Below are 18,472 nucleotides of genomic sequence, written 5' to 3'. Positions count from 1 at the left end.
ATAAAACATCTTTATTTACTAATTTCTGCTTATTTTTGTTAATGAATTGCCTATCAGATGTGCTACGGTAATGTGGGTTGCAGAAGTGAAACGTGCTACAATTGCATTGTTCAGTGTAGTGTGTGTTATTTCATTGGACTTTGTGGTGCAAATCTAATGAACAATACGTTTTAGTAAAGATGCCAGAGAAATATGACCTAATTTTTGCAGACATATCCATAAGATTTTCCATGTACTGTAAAATCTGATAAAAAGTAACACATTTGTTTGCCTTGTGTATCATATATAGATGTCTTATTTCACTTTCAGGCAGTGGGAGTTTCTGAAAAACAGTGTGTATTACACAGAAAGAAATGCAGAAATACTGCCCTCCCTCATGAAATTTGACACTGAATTCTTGTGTGCATGGCCAAGTTGGCATGATTAAAGGGTGATTAGGTTAAATGTGCAAATATTTTAAATGCTGTTCAAAGCTGGACTTATATGAAGGAATATATTAATGAGAGTATTAAGTAGGCTTTTTTTGTTACTGTTACTTATTTAACAAAACTTCAGTCTGCTTCTCAGGTTTACAACCTTGAATTTCTCACAAATAGAAATAACGGTATCTTCATCAGCATCAATAAATTGACTTCCATGTTTTCTATTCATCCATTTCGTCCTCAGAAGGACTAGTAAGTTAATAATTCATTGTTTCATCTGAACTATAACTTGTATTTTCATCACTGTCATCAATTGGTATTATTAGACGGCCACAACTTCCATCATGGTATCTTTTCTCCATTATTATTCTTCCAAATTTGATACATGAGCACCTATTTTTTTCCAAGTTTCTTCACCAATTGAAGTTAATCCGTGAATAGTTAATTCTTACAATCTATCCATAGACATCCCCAATAATGTTATAATTTCTAATGTATCTCATTAAATCTGCTCATACATATTCAGTGGCATTATCACAGTGGTATGACAGCAATCTTAAAACTAGGAATCCTTTTTGAGAATAGCATTTTGGCAAATATAAAAGTTCAACTTTTCTAAGATATCACTGAAAGCAATATTATTCTGGGAAAGCAAATCCATTATTTCCTGTTTTCTGAATGATAGGGTGTATTTGTCTATAATTATGACAGCCTTTTCAGTTATATAGGGTAAAAGTTTATCTGATGCCCTTTTATCAAAAATTGCCAAATTCATCTGACTGTGATAATCCCCCGCTGTTGCTGTTATGTTTGCTTAGTACACTGAATTAGGAATAAATCCGTTTTCTTCACCTCTACATAAAACAGTAGTTCATTTTGAAGTATTTCCTGATTATAGACTTTACAAACAGTGGCAGCTCATGACTGATGTATGGGGGGTGCTGCTTCTTAAAGTTACATTAAATTGCCTTGATTATAAACATGTAGACATAGATAGTAGTAATAATAAGCAAGTTAAAAATACTACAAAACTTTAACAGGCTTTGGTAATCTTGAAATTTTATTTAAAAATAAAATCCATTCTTTGGTTTTTAATTGTTGAAAATAGATTAATGACTTTTTCATTCAAGTTTGGTGCACTGATCAAGTCAGCACTGCTTGCTCTGCAGTTCCTTTGACTCATTTTGTCACCTCTAAAAAATGCATATTGGCAACAACTAGGCATTGACTCAACCACCGAGAGCAAAATGTGGAACTGTCTAACGCACAGTTCTGTATGGTTAAACTTCAAGGTTTAAAACAATTTCGTGTTTTTATTCGTTTATTATTGAAGTAATTATTGGAAATAGTTGTTTTTCCATGAACCAAAGGCCTTAAGCTATGGTTGGGCCTGGATGGCCTGGGCTCAGTTAAATACTTGTATTAAATAAAGCAATTATTTATTTTTTTCATTATTGGAAATAGAGAACATGTGGGACCTGTTAATAAAAATATTCATTGCATTGCATTGTTCTTCGCAAAACTTCATATAACTCCGTTTACTGTATATTTAGGTTTTAAAAGCTGGGGGTGCTGCAGTTCCTCAGTGCCTACCAACATGCTGCCCCTGGTTACAAACATTAAATTTTCCAGCATTTACTAAAATACCAAATTGCTATTGATCCAAGTTTCATCAATATAAACAGTATGACTACTTTCTCTTCTAAATCATGTAATTTGTCACAAATATCTTGTCCTTTCAATTTCGTATTTACCATTAAAAGCTTTCTTTTGCTTTGAGATTTTTTCCAACAAAATCAGAATTCGTGAAGAATTTTTTGAAGGGATTCTCTTTTAATAGTAAAATTTATTTTCTGTTTCAGAACTGAAATTAATTTAGGTTTGGAACTCGTTAGTCATTTATGTAAAGGTCTTGGGCAGTTCACCTTAACTTCTCAATTGAATTTGTCCACAGGAGATGCACCCTGTCTTGTTTTAGTTTGCATTTTTAGAGATTTAAAAGCGGGATTTTTGTTATCTTTCTCTTCCCTCCTAATTTTTTAAATGATTGTTTCCAAAAATCCTGTGGCAACATCTGCCCGCTTAGTTGCTTGTTTAATTGGCATGCTTTGAACTCCATTTAGTGCTTCCTTATCAAGATATTTAATGACGTAATGTTTACGTAGTCAAGTAATGTTTTACTTGACAATGTAAACTTTCCCTCTTGCATTCTTTACTTCCATTCTCTCTTTGCTAACAAAATTCATAAACTTGAATGAACTATTAAACTGTGCATCTGAGAGCAACTCTGATAGTGTTTATCAGTTCCTCATCTGAGTTGTACTGTGGCACTGCCTATACCTGAAATGGAATCGTACTGGCATTTTGCCAGGCACAGTCGCATTTTGCGTGGTCAGACAGTAGATGTTATATTTCATGGTGATGATGATGTCATACAAGCTGAATTTTTATTTGTCGTTTGTCGTGAAACAATCTTCCTCTGAACTGTAGTGATTGTGCAAGTGCATTGTTCAAAAATTAGTTTCCCGATATTGAAATAGCAAAAAGTAAGGTTGTGGAAGAATGAAAGCAACAGGTGTTGTTATTGAAATTACATTGATAGGGAAAGAAGAGATGGTGTGGCTCTTAAAAAAAATATGCTATTTTCATATGTCCCATTGTGGTGACCTTTTGTAATAATAATAAATAATAATATCATCAAATTGAAAGCAGCTTGCTTTCACTGCCAGCGCTAGAAAGTGACTGTACGGGGCATATATCCATTTCATTACCTAGTGGTAATGGCAGTTAACCTGACATATAACATCAAGTAATGTTTCTCTTGTTAACCATTAATCAGTGATTGATTGAAAATCAGATTTTTTTTTACTTTCCCAGATAGTCAGACTTTTATTGCTGTAGTTTCTGAAGTGATTTTATTAGTTTTCATACAAAAATTATATGCGAGAACCTGTCAGGTAACCCTCTACTGTCTGTGCAGCTATTTGTCTTTTTTGCTTTAAGAGTAGCATGATACTGAACAAGCACTGCTGCTGTGTGTTTAAAGGCTAAGGCTAAATGTGTTTCTTCTCCCACTAGTGCAGTAAGCATGTACTGTTTTACCCTAGTAATTTTTGAATGATGTATTATTGTTTTCACTGAGTAAAGATATCATTAAACCTGATATTCTGTCCAGATGGTTGCTACACTGTTGGAAGCAGGATACATATAAGGTGCTGCCCAAAAGTTCCCGTAATGTATTTATAAAATGAATTACTCACCCTTGGTCTTATTCGCCACTGCCACCTTCGAAGTAGTTCCCTTGAGTGCGTAAACACCGATCCCAGCACTTCTTCCATGATTTGAATGCACCCTGAAAGTCCTTCGTCATAGTGTTGAGCACCACATGCGATTCAGTTTGGATATCCTCTATGCTGTTTTTTCATTCTTGGGAAGAGGAAGAAGTCGCAGGGGGTTAAGCCTGCGAATAAGGGTGGGTGGGGTAATGATTGTCATGTTGTTGGATGCCAAAAACTGCTCCACAGCGAGAGGTGTGTGGGCTGGCGCTTCGTCATGACGGACTCTGTTCTTTATGCGCTACTTCTCTGGACATTTCCTCTTGAAGGCTTCCCTTAATCACCTCATGATGTCGCAGTAGAACTTTGCATTGACGTTCTGGCCAGGAGGGATGAATTCCTTACGGATAATCCTGTCAATTTCCAAAAAAGCAGATCAGCATGGACTTTACATTGCCCTTCACTTGTCAGGCTTTCTTTGGTCGGGGCAAAGATGGCTCTTCCACTGGGATGATTGTTGCTTGGTTTCTGGGTCATACCCATATATCCAACTCTCATCACCAGTGATGGCTGTAGAAAGGAAGTTTTGATCACTCCTGGCCCGTTCTTGAAGATCTCTGCTAACTTCCATGCGATGCTGATTTTGGTCTTCACTCAGTAACTGTGGCACGAACTTGGCTGCAGTCCTTCTCACGTACAACTCATCTGACAAAATCTGCTGGTATGTGTACAATAGTCTTACAATGCTACAAATGTCATGGATGGTCTGCCTTGCGGTCTTTACAGATTGCCACACGAACTTTTGCATTTTCTGGGGTGGTGCCTGATGATGGATGCCCAGAGCAATCGTCATCATCAACTGATATTTGGCCGTTTTTAAAATGGTTAAACCAGTAGTAGGTCTGCGTGTGGCCTAAAGCATTGTCACCAAAAGCTTGTTTCAAATTCTTATGGGTTTTTGCTGTTGTATCATTAAGAAGGAAACAAAACTTGATGCAATCACGTTGCTCTCTCACATAAGCCATTGCAACAATTGCAAACTATGCTTAACACACTGCCAAAGAACTGCGCATAAATATTCAATCTCTATCCAGCCCGATGCCATGCGGCACACTCATTCACAAAGGATGCATGCAGTGTTACTTAGCACCACAAGTCCTTACTAGACGTAGTTCCCGTTTAACATTCAAATTTCAGGAACATTTGGGTAGCACCTCATAGTTTGAAATGGAATGCACTGTGAGGGATGCTGCCAGATTGCATTGGTGCTCCCACACAGTGCATTAAGCATCTACTCTTTTACCATAGTAATTTTTGAATGGGTGTACAGTTGTTTGCTCGGAGTTAAGATGTGAAACCAGATACAGTGGATTGGTTAATCGGGGCAGCCGTTTATTTGGGGCAAATCTTAAAAAACACAAACCAATCGAGAAAATAGCCAGGGTTTACTTCTCTTAATTGGGACAGCATGCCGTTTAATCGGGGCAGAAGACCGCAGCACTGGAGATTACCCCACGATTGTTTCCGACGGTACCATGTGGTTCGGTCGAAATTCTGGAGGTCACAACCATAAAACAATAAAAACAATTAGCAGTCACCCGTTTATTGGGTTTTTCTGTTAGTGAAATCTATCATAAATGAATAGTAAACTCGATCTTACTGAATTTGCGATAATACCGACAGCTGGAATTCTGTGGGTTATTATGGTAAAATGTGTTTACACTTCTATGGAATCTTCAATCATATAAAAAAAATAAATTTTCAGATCTCTTTATTCGTATTTTTAAAACTTTGTAACTCGTTACTCGGTTCTCACTTGCGCGTATCGTATCGTGTTACTTGCAATTTGTGTGTGCCGTGTTCTTTGTTATTGATTGCTTATCTTTTTACTGTTTTTAAATTTTAATCCCTACCCACAAATGTCAGTGAACAGAAATGTCAACTAGTTCGTATGTACTTATTACGCCGACCGGGCTAGCCAGGTGGGTAAAGTGCCTGCCTGGCAACCCAGAGGTCGCGGGTTCGAATCCCGCCTCGGGCTTGGATCAAAGTACTGCAAAAACCTTGGGAGGTGCATTATGGCCACAGAAGCTGATGCGTCAACAACTACCAAAAAAAAAAAAAATGTACTTATTACAGTACGTATTAATTATTCCGATTATCACGTATATTCTTCCGATTTTCACATATCATTTAATTTTTTCAATTGGTAAGGTAATAAAGGGTAAATTTGTGCCTAATATATCTTTGCTTTTATAGCCTGTGGATAATATTCCTCCTATTTTCGCTAATTAGAATCGCTGTTTAATAAAATTTAAATTCAATTCACAAACATGATCACAATGACCGGTGCTTACTGTACATCGTATAGTGAATGGTACTTTACTATGTTGAGTTCGTCGTAACGTGATTTGATTGTACAAAGTGTAAAGTGTTCATTGTCTAACGGCCCCAGGGGTTTCCCCCATCTCCGTGTTGTGTACTCTGTTTGTGAGACACAGAACACTGTGAAGGCCAGAGATTTTAAAAAAAGTGTAAGGTTTATGTTGTGTAGTGTCATATTGTTCCTCTGACCTTTTAGCCGTTGGGCCCCTAGTGGGACCCCCGTTTTGCCCACACTTAGCCCCGAGGAGGCAGGTCAGGCATAGAGGGGATCGCATTAGAAGTAAGTACTCTGGCAGGCCCTACCACCTAATTTCCTAAGATTTCAGTGGCAAGGGCCTAAAAAAAAAAGAAAAAAAAAAAAAAATAATAAATAAATAATAAAAAAAAAATAAGATAAAAAAAATAAAAAAAATAGTAATTAATTGAATTTGATTGTACAGTGAACTAATTGTGAAAAAAAAAATGGGGGGGGGGGGGTACGTTGTATTTTTAACTATTTACGTGAAATTTCGGATAATTGGGGCAGCCGCATAATCGGGCCCAAAATGCACTAGTCCCGATGTGTCCCAAATAACCGGAATGGACTGTATTATTCTATCCAGACGGTTGCTACACTGTTGGAAGCAGGATACATAGTTTGAAATTTAATGCACTTTAAAGGGTGCTGCCAGATTTCAAATATGTTTTTTTTTTAATTCTTTCATTATTTATATACATAATAAGCAGAAATATGTTTTTATATTTTGTGTACTATTTTTATAAATGCAAAATTTAACACTTGTTAAATTTCTCACACATAATCATCTTTTAAACTGTAAAATGGGAGAGAATAAGAGATTGATGTTTCTGTTTTGTGTCTAGTGTGTAATTCCCCCCCCCCCCCCCCCCCCCCGTTTCCAGCACAATTTTAATATTTCTTTTATGTTTTTGAAAATAAAAGGCATAAAGCACATAGCATGTTTTAAAATTCTTAAATTTTTATTAAAACTAAAAAGTGCTGTAATCCATTGCATTAAGGAAAGTTGAAGTATTGGCTATTTAAGCAGGGGGAAAAAAAAAGCCAGAAACATTTTCCAAAAATTAAAAAAATTTTATACGTGTCAGTTGACCTGCCACTATTTTTGCTACATTTTGGGTGCAACCACCCTTGCATTAAAAGAGAGGATTGTTGTGCACTTGGTAGTAATTGGGTTGCCCTTGTCATCTTGTTAATTTGTACCCTTAAAAGGATGCTGCATGCCTTCCTGTGAAATTGGGTGAATACTTGATAAACATTTACTACTATCTAGACAAGTGCTAAAAAGGAAAGATTTAAACAATTTCAACTAGTGTATGCCATCAAAATAAACATTTTTAAGCATGTATGCACTTGTTGATTCTCTGGTTAAATGTATAATAAGGGCTGATAAAATAATAATTATATCTCAGAACTTTCAATCTTTTTAAAGAAGAGGTTCATAATTCAAAAGTTTCAAAAGAAGACAAGTTCATGAACTCCAGAAAAAGAAAAAGAATGCAGACTTCTGGTAAAAACAATCCTAAACAGACCAGGCAAACTGATAATTCTAGTCATATTTTGCTCACTCGTGCAAAAAGGTTTGTTCGTGTTTTTCTCTTTTTGAAATGTTAAACTTCTGTTTTGGAAATTGGTAGCCATAGCAGACTAAATCAGATTGATGATTCTGACTTAATCATAGGCATTTCTACTGCCAAGGTTGTGGAAAGTCTAAACAAAAGGAGGAGATTTGGTTAGTGAGGAAGTACTTTGTTTGCAACTACACGGTGCACAAGTTCCCATTAAAAAATTGTGGTCTTATAAATGTTGAGGTAATACAAATTTCAATTGTCAGTGCATCATTTTAACATGTGAAAATTTTTATGGACACATTTCCATTATTTCCAAGAAATAGATGAAACAATATATGCATTGCAGTATTAATTTTGTCAGGTTCAGTACCAGATGCTGTTATGAAAGAAGGAATTAATACATGGTGGTCCTTGCTATAACAAGTGCACAAAGAGGCTAGAAATGTGACTAATTATCTTGAGTCTTGTTTCTGTTTTTCTTATTATCCTTCTGCTTATAATGCCATTTCTAAGCATAGGAATCCAGTTTTTTGAAAGTAAAAAGTTGGCAGCCATGTCTAAGTTGAACATTGTGGGGTCAACCCAAATGTTCAATTTCAGGAGGGACATATTCTTAATAATTCTGAGAGTTGCTTAATATACCCTGATGGTGCAAAACTGATGCTGCTGTGTCTCCTTTACTGTCTTCATATGAATGTAGGACTTACATCAGCGCACTGTTTGCAATAAAATTAGCCTTGGACAGTGTTGACATTCATCTCAGTACACAAAGCCTGATATATGTAAAGATTCCATGAGTGCAGTCTTAGCAATAGAAAAATTAACTCTCATCTTCACATCTGATAGTAAAACAAATCAAGTCTTGCTTAAATCATTTATGCAACAACAACCATTCTGTTAGTTTTTGCTGAATTCCAGGATATGCCCTCGTCTCACAAAATGAAAGTGCAGACCAAGCAGCTAACCATCCAGTCACTGCAGGACCTGCATCCTACCAAATACTATATGTAGATTTTCTGACCCATATTCAGTGAGTTTGTAGAATTCAGTGGCAACAAATCTGGCTATTTCAAGTGAACAACAAACTAATGCAAATAAAACAGAAGCTGTAAGCACAGAGTTCCATCTTTAGACAAGATAATCAATGGGTGCTGCTCTTCTTGGACTAATGTTATTAGTTGAGTCCCACAGGGTTCGGTGTTGGGTCCACTGTTGTTTTGTATATTTATCAATGATATTGATGAAGGTATATCAGACTTAGTGTCGAAGTTTGCAGATGATACAAAGGTTGGCAGGGTTGTTAATGACAGTAATGGCAGTGTGCTACTGCAACAGGATCTAGATAATTTGGGCAGATGGGCTAAGAAGTGGCAACTGAAGTTTAATCTTGACAAATGCAAAGTACTGCATATGGGTAGAAGTAACCCCAGAGAAACGTACCAACTGTGTGGTACTACACTTAAGGTGGTAGAAAATGAAAAAGACCTGGGAGTAATTGTGCAGGCAGATATGAAGTTTTCTGAGCAATGCAGACAGGCTGCCAGGGCAGGTCATGGGGTTTTGTCAATGATATATAGGAATTTTGCTAGCAGGGAAAAGGAGGTGATTATCCCTCTGTATAAGGCAATGGTCAGGCCACGCCTTGAGTACTGCGTACAGGTCTGGAGGCCTCATTTTAGGAAGGATGTAGATTTACTTGAGCGTGTACAGAGAAGGGCAACAAGATTGGTGAGGGGAATGAAGGGATCATCTTATCAAGAGAGGCTTAAGTTCTGCAAATTGCAGTGGCTGGAGACTAGGCACCTGGCGGTGATCTGATTGAGGTGTATAAGGCCTTGAATGGGTTGAGCACGCTGAATTCTGATGGGATCCTTCCACTTGTTCAGATTACGAACCTAAGGGGGCATAAATTCAAATTAAGAAAGGACAGATGTGCGGAAATTTGCCTTTAGCCAGCGGGTGGTTAATTGCTGGAACAAACTTCCATCTGTCATTGTGGAAGTTGATAGGTTGAATAAATTTAAGGAGGAACTGGACAGGCATTTGGAGGGAATGGTGTGATTTTTTTTTTTTTTTTTTTGGCTGATGCTGCATAAGCTCATACATTTGCTTTCTTGCATAACATGCCACTACTACTACTACTACTACATAAGCAAGAAGAAATAGTTCTGGCAAGGGCAAATAGGATACACCCACCTCACTCACTTGTTTCTGTGTATAAGCGATGTGTATGCAGTGTTCTCATATAAAGACTACCTTTCACCCTCTGGCACAATTACAAGAATCTTTCTATCATTCTCCCATGTCATAGAAAATTATGCAGATTTGAATAAGTTTTTTTCTATCTTAAAAAAAAGGTTTATATGAACTGTTCTGATGGAAAATTTGTTACCCTTTTACATAAACAGTTTCATAATATATGAATAAGACCACTGGCTTCAGCAGACTATGTGCAGCCTATTCCTTCATATTATGTGACCAAAGTGTTTTGTGAGTCCCCCAGGTTTAAAATTGGAATTTCTCAAAATATAGTTTAACATCTACTTTTGAAAATCTTTTTAATATTCAGTTTTCTGCATTGCTTATGATGTTTTATGTCTCTTTCTCAGCATTTAAAAACACTATAAACATACAGTGTAAGAATGGTATTCATGTTATGTAATAACACTAATAACTTATGTAATAACTGGAAAAAATATAAGAATGGTACTTACATTTTTTCCAGGGAAATCATAAACTTAAGCACTAAACTAATTTTTTTTTATTTTCATATTTAATTATTAATGGTAAAATAAATTAAACTATAAATGTAGACGTCGGCCGTGGCCTTGTGGCCTGCGACATTCATGTTTTGGCCTTCTAACCAAAAAAGGGTTGCATGGCTCTGGTCTAAATCAAATAAGCAACCATTCTCATCATGAGTTATCTGTAAAAGTTTTGTTCTGTTAATATACAGAAAAAATATTGTTAAGATATTAACATACCTTGTGAACTGATGCACTGTGGCTAGAGTAGTATGCCAAAAATCTCTTTAAAAGGTAAAAAATACATCCATACACAGTCATGAGTCTGTGTATGAGTTTTCCATACTACTCCCAAGAGTTCTTTCAAACACTTTCTTTCAAAGTGTTTGAAAGTTTGGCTTCATTATTATTTTTGAAACTTTATAAAAGTACTATAATGGTTATAACAAATAACAGATTTAATGAATATTTTAATCAGTATCTTGAGTTTTGTATGACTTCAGCTCAATATATAAAAATGGTCAATTCCAAAGATTTTTTTTTTTTTTTGATAGAGGGAAGCTGAGGAAGCCTGAAAGGAATGATTTTTTTCCCCTTGTTGTTGGGATAAGGGGTGCAAATCTAAAAGATAGAATAAACAAACATGAATTTTTTTGCTTTTATTGAATACATGCAAACATAATTATATATATAGATATAAAATAATATTGAAATTGCCTTTGAAATATGCTAAATTTGTCTCTCCTAAGCAAAGAAGTATGATGCATTCTTGGCTTCTGAATCCCTGATCAAACAAATACCCAGGCTGCTTGGACCAGGTCTCAACAAGGCAGGCAAATTTCCGACTCTTCTTACTCACAATGAATCAATGATGTCTAAAATAGATGAAGTAAAGGCTACAATTAAGTTTCAAATGAAAAAGGTAAGTGACTAAAATTTCATAGTGATGTCCATTTGAATCTTTTGTAAATATATATTTGCAAAATTTTGTATGTAAGCTTTCCATCTGTTGTTAATTGGGTCCTTAAAAGTGCAGCAGATAGCACATGCAGGGTGATAGTTTGCTTTGCATGTTATATTTGTAATTATTTCCAGGAAAATCATAAACTTAAGCACTAAACTCATTTTTTGGGTAAATAAATAAAAAAAACAATAAAAACTGGTTTAACAATAATTTATTGATTTAAACATATAATGTGCATATCAGTTGACTCCTCGAAGAATGAATTATCCCCAGTCTGCATACCAGTAACTTAAAATCCAGAAGTAGAGAGTTGCAGATTCGTGTAGGTATCCTTAAAAAGGAAATCTAGAATTGATTACATCCTGGCCCTTTTCCTCTTATTTAGGATTTCCTTATTAGCAATAAAGATCAATAGAAATCAATCATCATTGGTGCAAAGAACATCTCTTTGCATAGTTATCTAAAAACTCCTTCACTGCCTCCCAGTGGTTAAATAAATCCATCGATGTTGAAGTTCTTAGTTTCTTATTAATTTCTTCATGAGGTAATTGCTGTTGGACCTTGAACATGTCACCAGCAGTTCTTCTGGGATATAATTTCAAATTAAACTGGCTATCAAGCTCTACAACCCTTTCTGCATTTTTGGACCATTTCCTCTTGGAATACAGGAAATCAGTAACATTATTCAGGCCATAATTTCAAATTACATTTGTACATAACAGCATTTGCATTCATAGGTATTGACTTCATGCAGCAGTGTTTGTATTGCAGGATGGTGTGGGCTCTTTTCTTTGTCAGTGCCTCCAAGAATTTAGTGAATGTGATCACTTGAAATTAGTATTTGATTTTGTATCAGGGAAAGGAGATGCACTTCATTCCCTCTCCATCCCATCATTAATTCATTTCATCCCATCAAGATTGTTGGTGACCTGAAGCATTGTTAATGATGGCAAAACTACTTTTGGAAAATGGTCCTGGTAATTGAAGCTCCTTTGATTTCCAAGCCATAGGAAGCTAAGGTATTTAAAGGTTCTTGGATTTACATAGTGTAAAGGAGTGTCAATTAACTTGAAATCCCAAGTGTCATTGTTTTCCAGAAGAAGTCAATTGATTCTTAGATGATTTGTGATGTGTAAGTTCTTCCCTTCCTTAGTGATGAAAATTCTGTAATTCCTTTTTCCAGAACAGCTGTTTTATCATTGCCGAAGACTTGTTGATTAGGGCTGTATCCAAGCTCCTCAGTAATTTGTCCAAACTGGTGTGATATTAGTGCTTGCTGACTAATAACTGTATTATTTGTTTAAAAAAAATTGTCCATACAACTATATCCACTGTTATCATACTCTTTACCACCTGCTTCTTAAATATTGTCCAACTGTCAGCCTCTGCAACATATTGGCCAAATATGAACTTACTCCTTATTTGTAAATCTCTTCTTCCATATTCATGTCTTGATGTCAGCCTCATTTTGAGGCTGGAAATTTGTGAATACAGCTTTTTTCTTTGACTGCAGACATAGGCATTGAGTTTATTGCTAAAATAAAATGAAATAAAGACTATCTGTATATAGTATATAGATAGTTTGATAACCTCTAAACTCGTAACTACTAAATACAATTAATGATTGTAAAACTTTTGAAAACTTTTTTTTTTTTTAACAATGCAAATGGAAGTTATATACTGGTTTCTCATATCCATCATCTATCCATGATGAATATGAGAAACAATGGACTAGGAAGCTGCTTTATATTGGAGGTCCACTGTGTTTAAGTTAATGCAAAGTTTTTAATTTAAAAAAATGCGTAGTCACAATTGGTGAATAAAATCATCTTGCTACAAGACATTTATAAATGTTTTGTAGAGTTGAATCTGGCATCCTGAATGTTATATTCAACATCTAGTTGTCATAGATGTGAAATAATAGGTTACAATGATCGTCCAACATCATGTTCAGATACAGGTGCCTTTTTATAGAGTGGGCTACAATTGTTGTTGATTCCTTTAATATCCAGAATGCACTGCATATGTGTGGTGATAGATGTAACAACAAAGTTGTACATTTCATCTTACAATATCATTCTTGCATTTTGTTATTATTCATGAACAGTTTCAGAACGTTCATAATTTCAGGTAGTCCCAAAGCTTAAAATCCACTAGTAGTAAGTGTTCTGGTGATTTGGGTAGATATTTCACTCTAATGTTTTGTTAGTTCAGTTTGTATTGCAAAGCACACACACACACACACGCGCGCGCGCGCGCGCGTGCGTGTGTACTGCCTACATGTGCGCGCGCGTGCGTGTGTACTGCCTACATGTGCGCGCGCTTGCATGTAGGCAGTACAAGTCCTTGCAGCTTTATGTGAAAGTGTGATGTCAATATTCTCTTCAGTGAGTAATGCACATTACCAGTGAAATATAGCAGCATACATTTGTAATCTTTGTGCTGGTTGTGAAGAATGGACAAAGGATTGATTACAAAACCACTAGCTTTATAATTGTTTCCTGACTGTTGTGTGGACTTGTTTCTACCAAGATGTCACGATATACTATGATTGAAATACTGTGTCAGCACCAGCAGTAATAATGAAATAGATTTGTCTGCTGCAAATATCACTTGATCTGACCATAGCTGACTTATTGATGCCACTAACTAGCACAGTGGGAATAGCACATCTTGGTTTCTGTAGTCACCAAGATGTGCCATTCCCAATGTATACCCATCAATTATTGATGGGTATACATTGGGATTGATTCCTTCTGTTTAAATTCCTGATGGTAGAGAATAGATGTCAGTTCTTTGCTTTTTTCTTAATATGATGATTTCTACTATAAAGCATTTAGGGCGTAAGCCTCAAGCTATGGAAAAGTCTAGACTATGTATAAGTATAGTGCAAAGGCATCAATAATACATAGCCAAATCTGAATGAACAGAATATTAGCAAAGCGGCATCGTTTTAAGTTATATCTCATATTGTGAATATCTTCACAATGATTCGCCATGATATTGCACTACTTCGAATAAGTAACGCTTCACCTGAGGAGAAGTCTAATGTTACTTATTCTCAGATGGATACCACCACCCAGACGGCACCGTTTCAGAGCTATTTGGCCCTTCTTCGGTGGGTACCTGAGAATAAGTAACATTAGTCTTCTCCTCAGGTGAAGCGTTACTTATTCGAAGTAGTGCAATATCATGGCAAATAGTTGTGGTATTCACAATATGAGATATAACTTAAAACGATGCCGCTTTGCTAATATTCTGTTCATTCAGATTTGGGAAATATTCGTATTTCCCAAATCTGAATGAATCAGTATTTGGGAAATATTCTAAGACTTTTATGATTATTTCTAGTTCTGAGAGATTTTGTCCCAGATGCTTCTTTTCCTGTCTGATTTGTTGCTGCATTCAATTCGTGTAATATGAATGGTTGTTTCTACTTGGTTAACAGTGTAGGTTTAGTTTTTCTCCCTTATTCTTTTCTGTTGGGTATTTCCTGTTGAGGATCGTCAGGAAACAGTTGTTGGACAGTCTGATCCTAGATGTAGGTGGCATTTACATCCTGGGCTATGATTGTGTTACTGTATTGTATTGGTTAAACTCTTTTGACCTTGTTACCTGAAATACACTTAGAAATAAGAAGACAGAATTGCATTAAGCTTCAGCCAAAAGTGTGCACATTTTCTGTTTTTAAAAACGCTTGAAATACTGCTTTCTACACCATCTCTGTAGAACAGAAACATTTATTTTGTAAGCAGTAATTTGTTTATTTTTTTTTAAATTAAATATATCTTTCATGTTTTATTTATTTATTTATTTTTTCCCCTTAGGTTCTGTGCCTTGCTGTAGCTGTGGGTCATGTAAAAATGTCACCAGATGAACTGGCCCAGAATATTAATTTGGCTATTAATTTCTTGGTTTCTCTTCTGAAAAAGAACTGGCAGAATATTCGATCACTTCACATCAAGAGTACAATGGGTTCTCCTCAACGTTTGTATTGAAATGCAGTAGTTATTGACTTTTCAATAAAGTATTGCCTCAATTGACGTTGCTTTTTATTCTTTGTTTTTTATTTTGTTATCCATTAAACTTTTAAAATTATTTGAGACTTTCTCTGTAGAAGTGGGATAGAGTAGAGTAGTTTTCGTGAATCAAATAAACAAATATCATTAAATCAACTTTATGATTTATTAGCATGTTTTTTTTAAGTGAAAATATGAAATTTTTACACTTCTGAAATTTCGGGGTATTTTTTGTTTCTTTTGGTAAAAGCTAAATGTTTACGTAAATTATGCATGAAACATACCTTATCACGAATAAAAGCAATGTAGTGGTAGATTAGTTTAGTGAAGGTGGATTCAGTATCCTTTGCTTTCCATGTACAAAAGATGGGGGGGAAAAATCACGCATAGATTAGCTGTCTATGGATGAATAAAATTTATTTTTTTAGTAATACAGAAGTACATGTTGCTTAGGCTGTTAAATTATTGGATATTCTGCTTTAACAACAACTTGCTCATTATCCAACTATCTCTTATTGGTTATGTATCCTCCTTTCATTTCAGCCATTAATTCTAAGCAGTCATATATGGCATTGTGATGTTGCATTCATCTTTCACCAAACATACTATAGTTTAGAGAATGAGAAATTTCATTCTGTAAGGTAGTGAAATTTAATTTTTTTTTTTTAGGGTCCGTTACTTTTAAATGCTTTGCGTGTCATTTTGGTTCTTTTTCCAAATTTGGAAGGAAAATATCATATAAACTGCAAAGTAAGGGCTGAAAACATTAAAACACTATAGAAATTAGGCAAATGGATGGAGAAATGCCATTCAGGTTTAACGTTGATAAGATATTTATGCTAGCAGGTGATTATTGCTTTGTGTATGGCAATGGTTAGACTAAATCTTGACTAATGTATACAACTCCAGAAGTCTCATTTTATGGGAGCGTGTTGCTCTGTTGCAACTAGATTAGCCAGGGGCACGAAAGGGTACACTTACCTCTGACAGCTCTGTAAGTTGCAGTGTCTGGAAACAACAGCTGTAAGGAGACCAGATTGAAGTGAAATGAATTGAGTAAAATAAAAGTTGATGGCATCCTTAATCATTCTTGCACAATGGACATTAGTGGCACACTTGTGGGTAGCACAGTTGGTAGAATCGCTGTCCTTCCCACACCATGTGGAAAAGACCAGAGTTCGAGTCCTATCGATGACAGGAATTTTTATGAGCCTTTTCAAAATGTGTGTGAGTTAGTCTCAGGTAAGGGTAGCATGTTTTTTTCTCAGAAAACTTGAATTTTTGTTCCAGCAAACAATCGACTGCATAACAATTCACAGACAGTATATATGGAGCAATATGGCCTGAGTCCCTGATGCTCCTAAAACCCCACTGCAAGAACAACATAAGGGACATAAATCTAATTTGAGGAATAGTTACAAAATACATGTGCAAAAATTTACTGTCAGCCAGAGTAATTGGTTAGAAACTAGTTTCCATCTGGTTTTATGAAAGTGGGCAGTTTGAATAAATTTTAGGGAGTATTAGAAAGGATGGACTAATGGCTTTTTTTTTTTTTTTTTTTTTTTTTGCTGCTGCTCCATAATATTTTCTTTGCATTATTTTCCCCTACTAACACTAATAGCAAGGCTACAAGCTTTAATTTCTGTTAGGTTAATTGTGAATACAATTCAATTCGTGCCTAACCAAATTGTATTCATTTGAACTGAAATTGAAGTCAGACTGACTTCAGCAATCGGCAAAATCGTGGAAGAGAATTAAAATGCAATACAGGGACATTTAAATAGAAATAGTATTCCGGAGGACTCTTGTGGGTACCACATTTGGTAGGATTGTAGTCCTCCCTACACCAGGTGGGTAACTCCTGAGTTTGAATCCTGTCAATGATGGGAGGAATTTTTATAGGCTTTTTTCACAATGCATCTGAGTTAGGCGAGGGTGGAATAGTTTTTTCTTTTCTTGGAAACTGGTTTTTCTGTCCAGCAGAACAAAATCAGCCTTGGAACGTGAAATTTACAGATAATATACATAGAGCAATATGGCCTTAGTCGCTGATGCTCCTAAAACTACTGGCGCCTCCGTAGCCAGGTGGGAAGGAGCAGCAGTGCGTAGCACACGCTTCTTGATTAGACCGGGGTTCGAGCCCGTCACCACCAAATACGGAGGATGCGGAAAGGTCACGGAATGACCACTGCATATCCCGGAGCAATATGGCCTTAGTTGCTAATGCTCCTAAAAACCAAAAAAACAAACAAACATCCTAAAACTACTGCTGTTCCAAAGGAAAAATGCATGGTTTCATAAGGGGGAAAATCTTGTTTACCTAATCTGGTTAGCTATTTTTGTTAATTTGGACTAAAATGCCAAAGCAGCGCATTTGACTATGGCATGAGAAGTTGCTTTTATAAGCTGTAACATGTATTGGGAAAGATCCTTAAATGTATTGTACACTGATGTGCAAAACTTAAGGACCAGTCAGGTTTTCACCTGTAGCTTCTCATAGGAGTGGCCTGGATATGGGAAAAGCATACCAAATGAACCTTGTTTGGTATGCCTTTTTTAACAGGTACAGAAATGATGGAAACAACAATGGTACAGAGAGACTTTATTGAAAAATGGCATAGCACTGGCTGCTATGATACAGATGCATCACTGCCAAAGATGGAACAAAGGGAAGAGGTGGTCCTCAGTAGGAGATATGTCCACCCCCTAATTGTCGATGCAGGCTTTGCACTGCCTGTCCATACTTAGAACAATGTTGTTGATAAGTTCTTGTGGTAACATTGTCCATTCCTCTGTCAGCACCATCTTCAGCTGGTGAACATTTTCTGGTAGGTGTGGACATGCCACTAGGTATCTCCCCAGAGCATCTCATATATGTTAGATTTTTTTGAAGATCATTAGCTTTGTTTTTGTGTTTGATATTTTTAATTTATTTGTGAGGGACCAGGTCATCCAGGAAAATCTTTGCTCGGTCCTCAAGGGTTTTGGATCTTCCTGCAATGCAAATAACCAAGCCGTCTGCATTGGTGCAGTTGTCAAAGCTTCTGGTGAGCCACTGGTCAAGTACGGTTTT

The 18,472-nt window shown here is 36.0% G+C and overlaps 1 protein-coding gene across 1 annotated transcript in view; it reads left to right on the top strand.

Moving 5' to 3' along the window:
- Window positions 1-15,420, top strand: part of LOC150079183 (large ribosomal subunit protein uL1) — a 58,280-nt gene extending 42,860 nt beyond the window's left edge. Inside the window, exons 4-5 of the mRNA XM_090383630.1 lie at window positions 11,163-11,335; window positions 15,205-15,420. Of these exons, the coding sequence (XP_090239756.1) occupies window positions 11,163-11,335; window positions 15,205-15,375 (344 nt within the window). The 3' untranslated portion in view covers window positions 15,376-15,420. The remainder of the gene's footprint in view (window positions 1-11,162; window positions 11,336-15,204) is intronic.
- The last annotated feature ends 3,052 nt before the right edge of the window (window positions 15,421-18,472 follow it).

Source organism: Mastigoproctus giganteus, chromosome 10 (genome assembly GCF_048544385.1).
Source record: "Mastigoproctus giganteus isolate SK-2022 chromosome 10, ASM4854438v1, whole genome shotgun sequence".
Taxonomy (NCBI): Eukaryota; Metazoa; Arthropoda; class Arachnida; order Uropygi; family Thelyphonidae; genus Mastigoproctus; species Mastigoproctus giganteus.
Note: the sequence above shows the minus strand (reverse complement) of the source record. Positions and strands in the feature narration are given on the sequence as shown.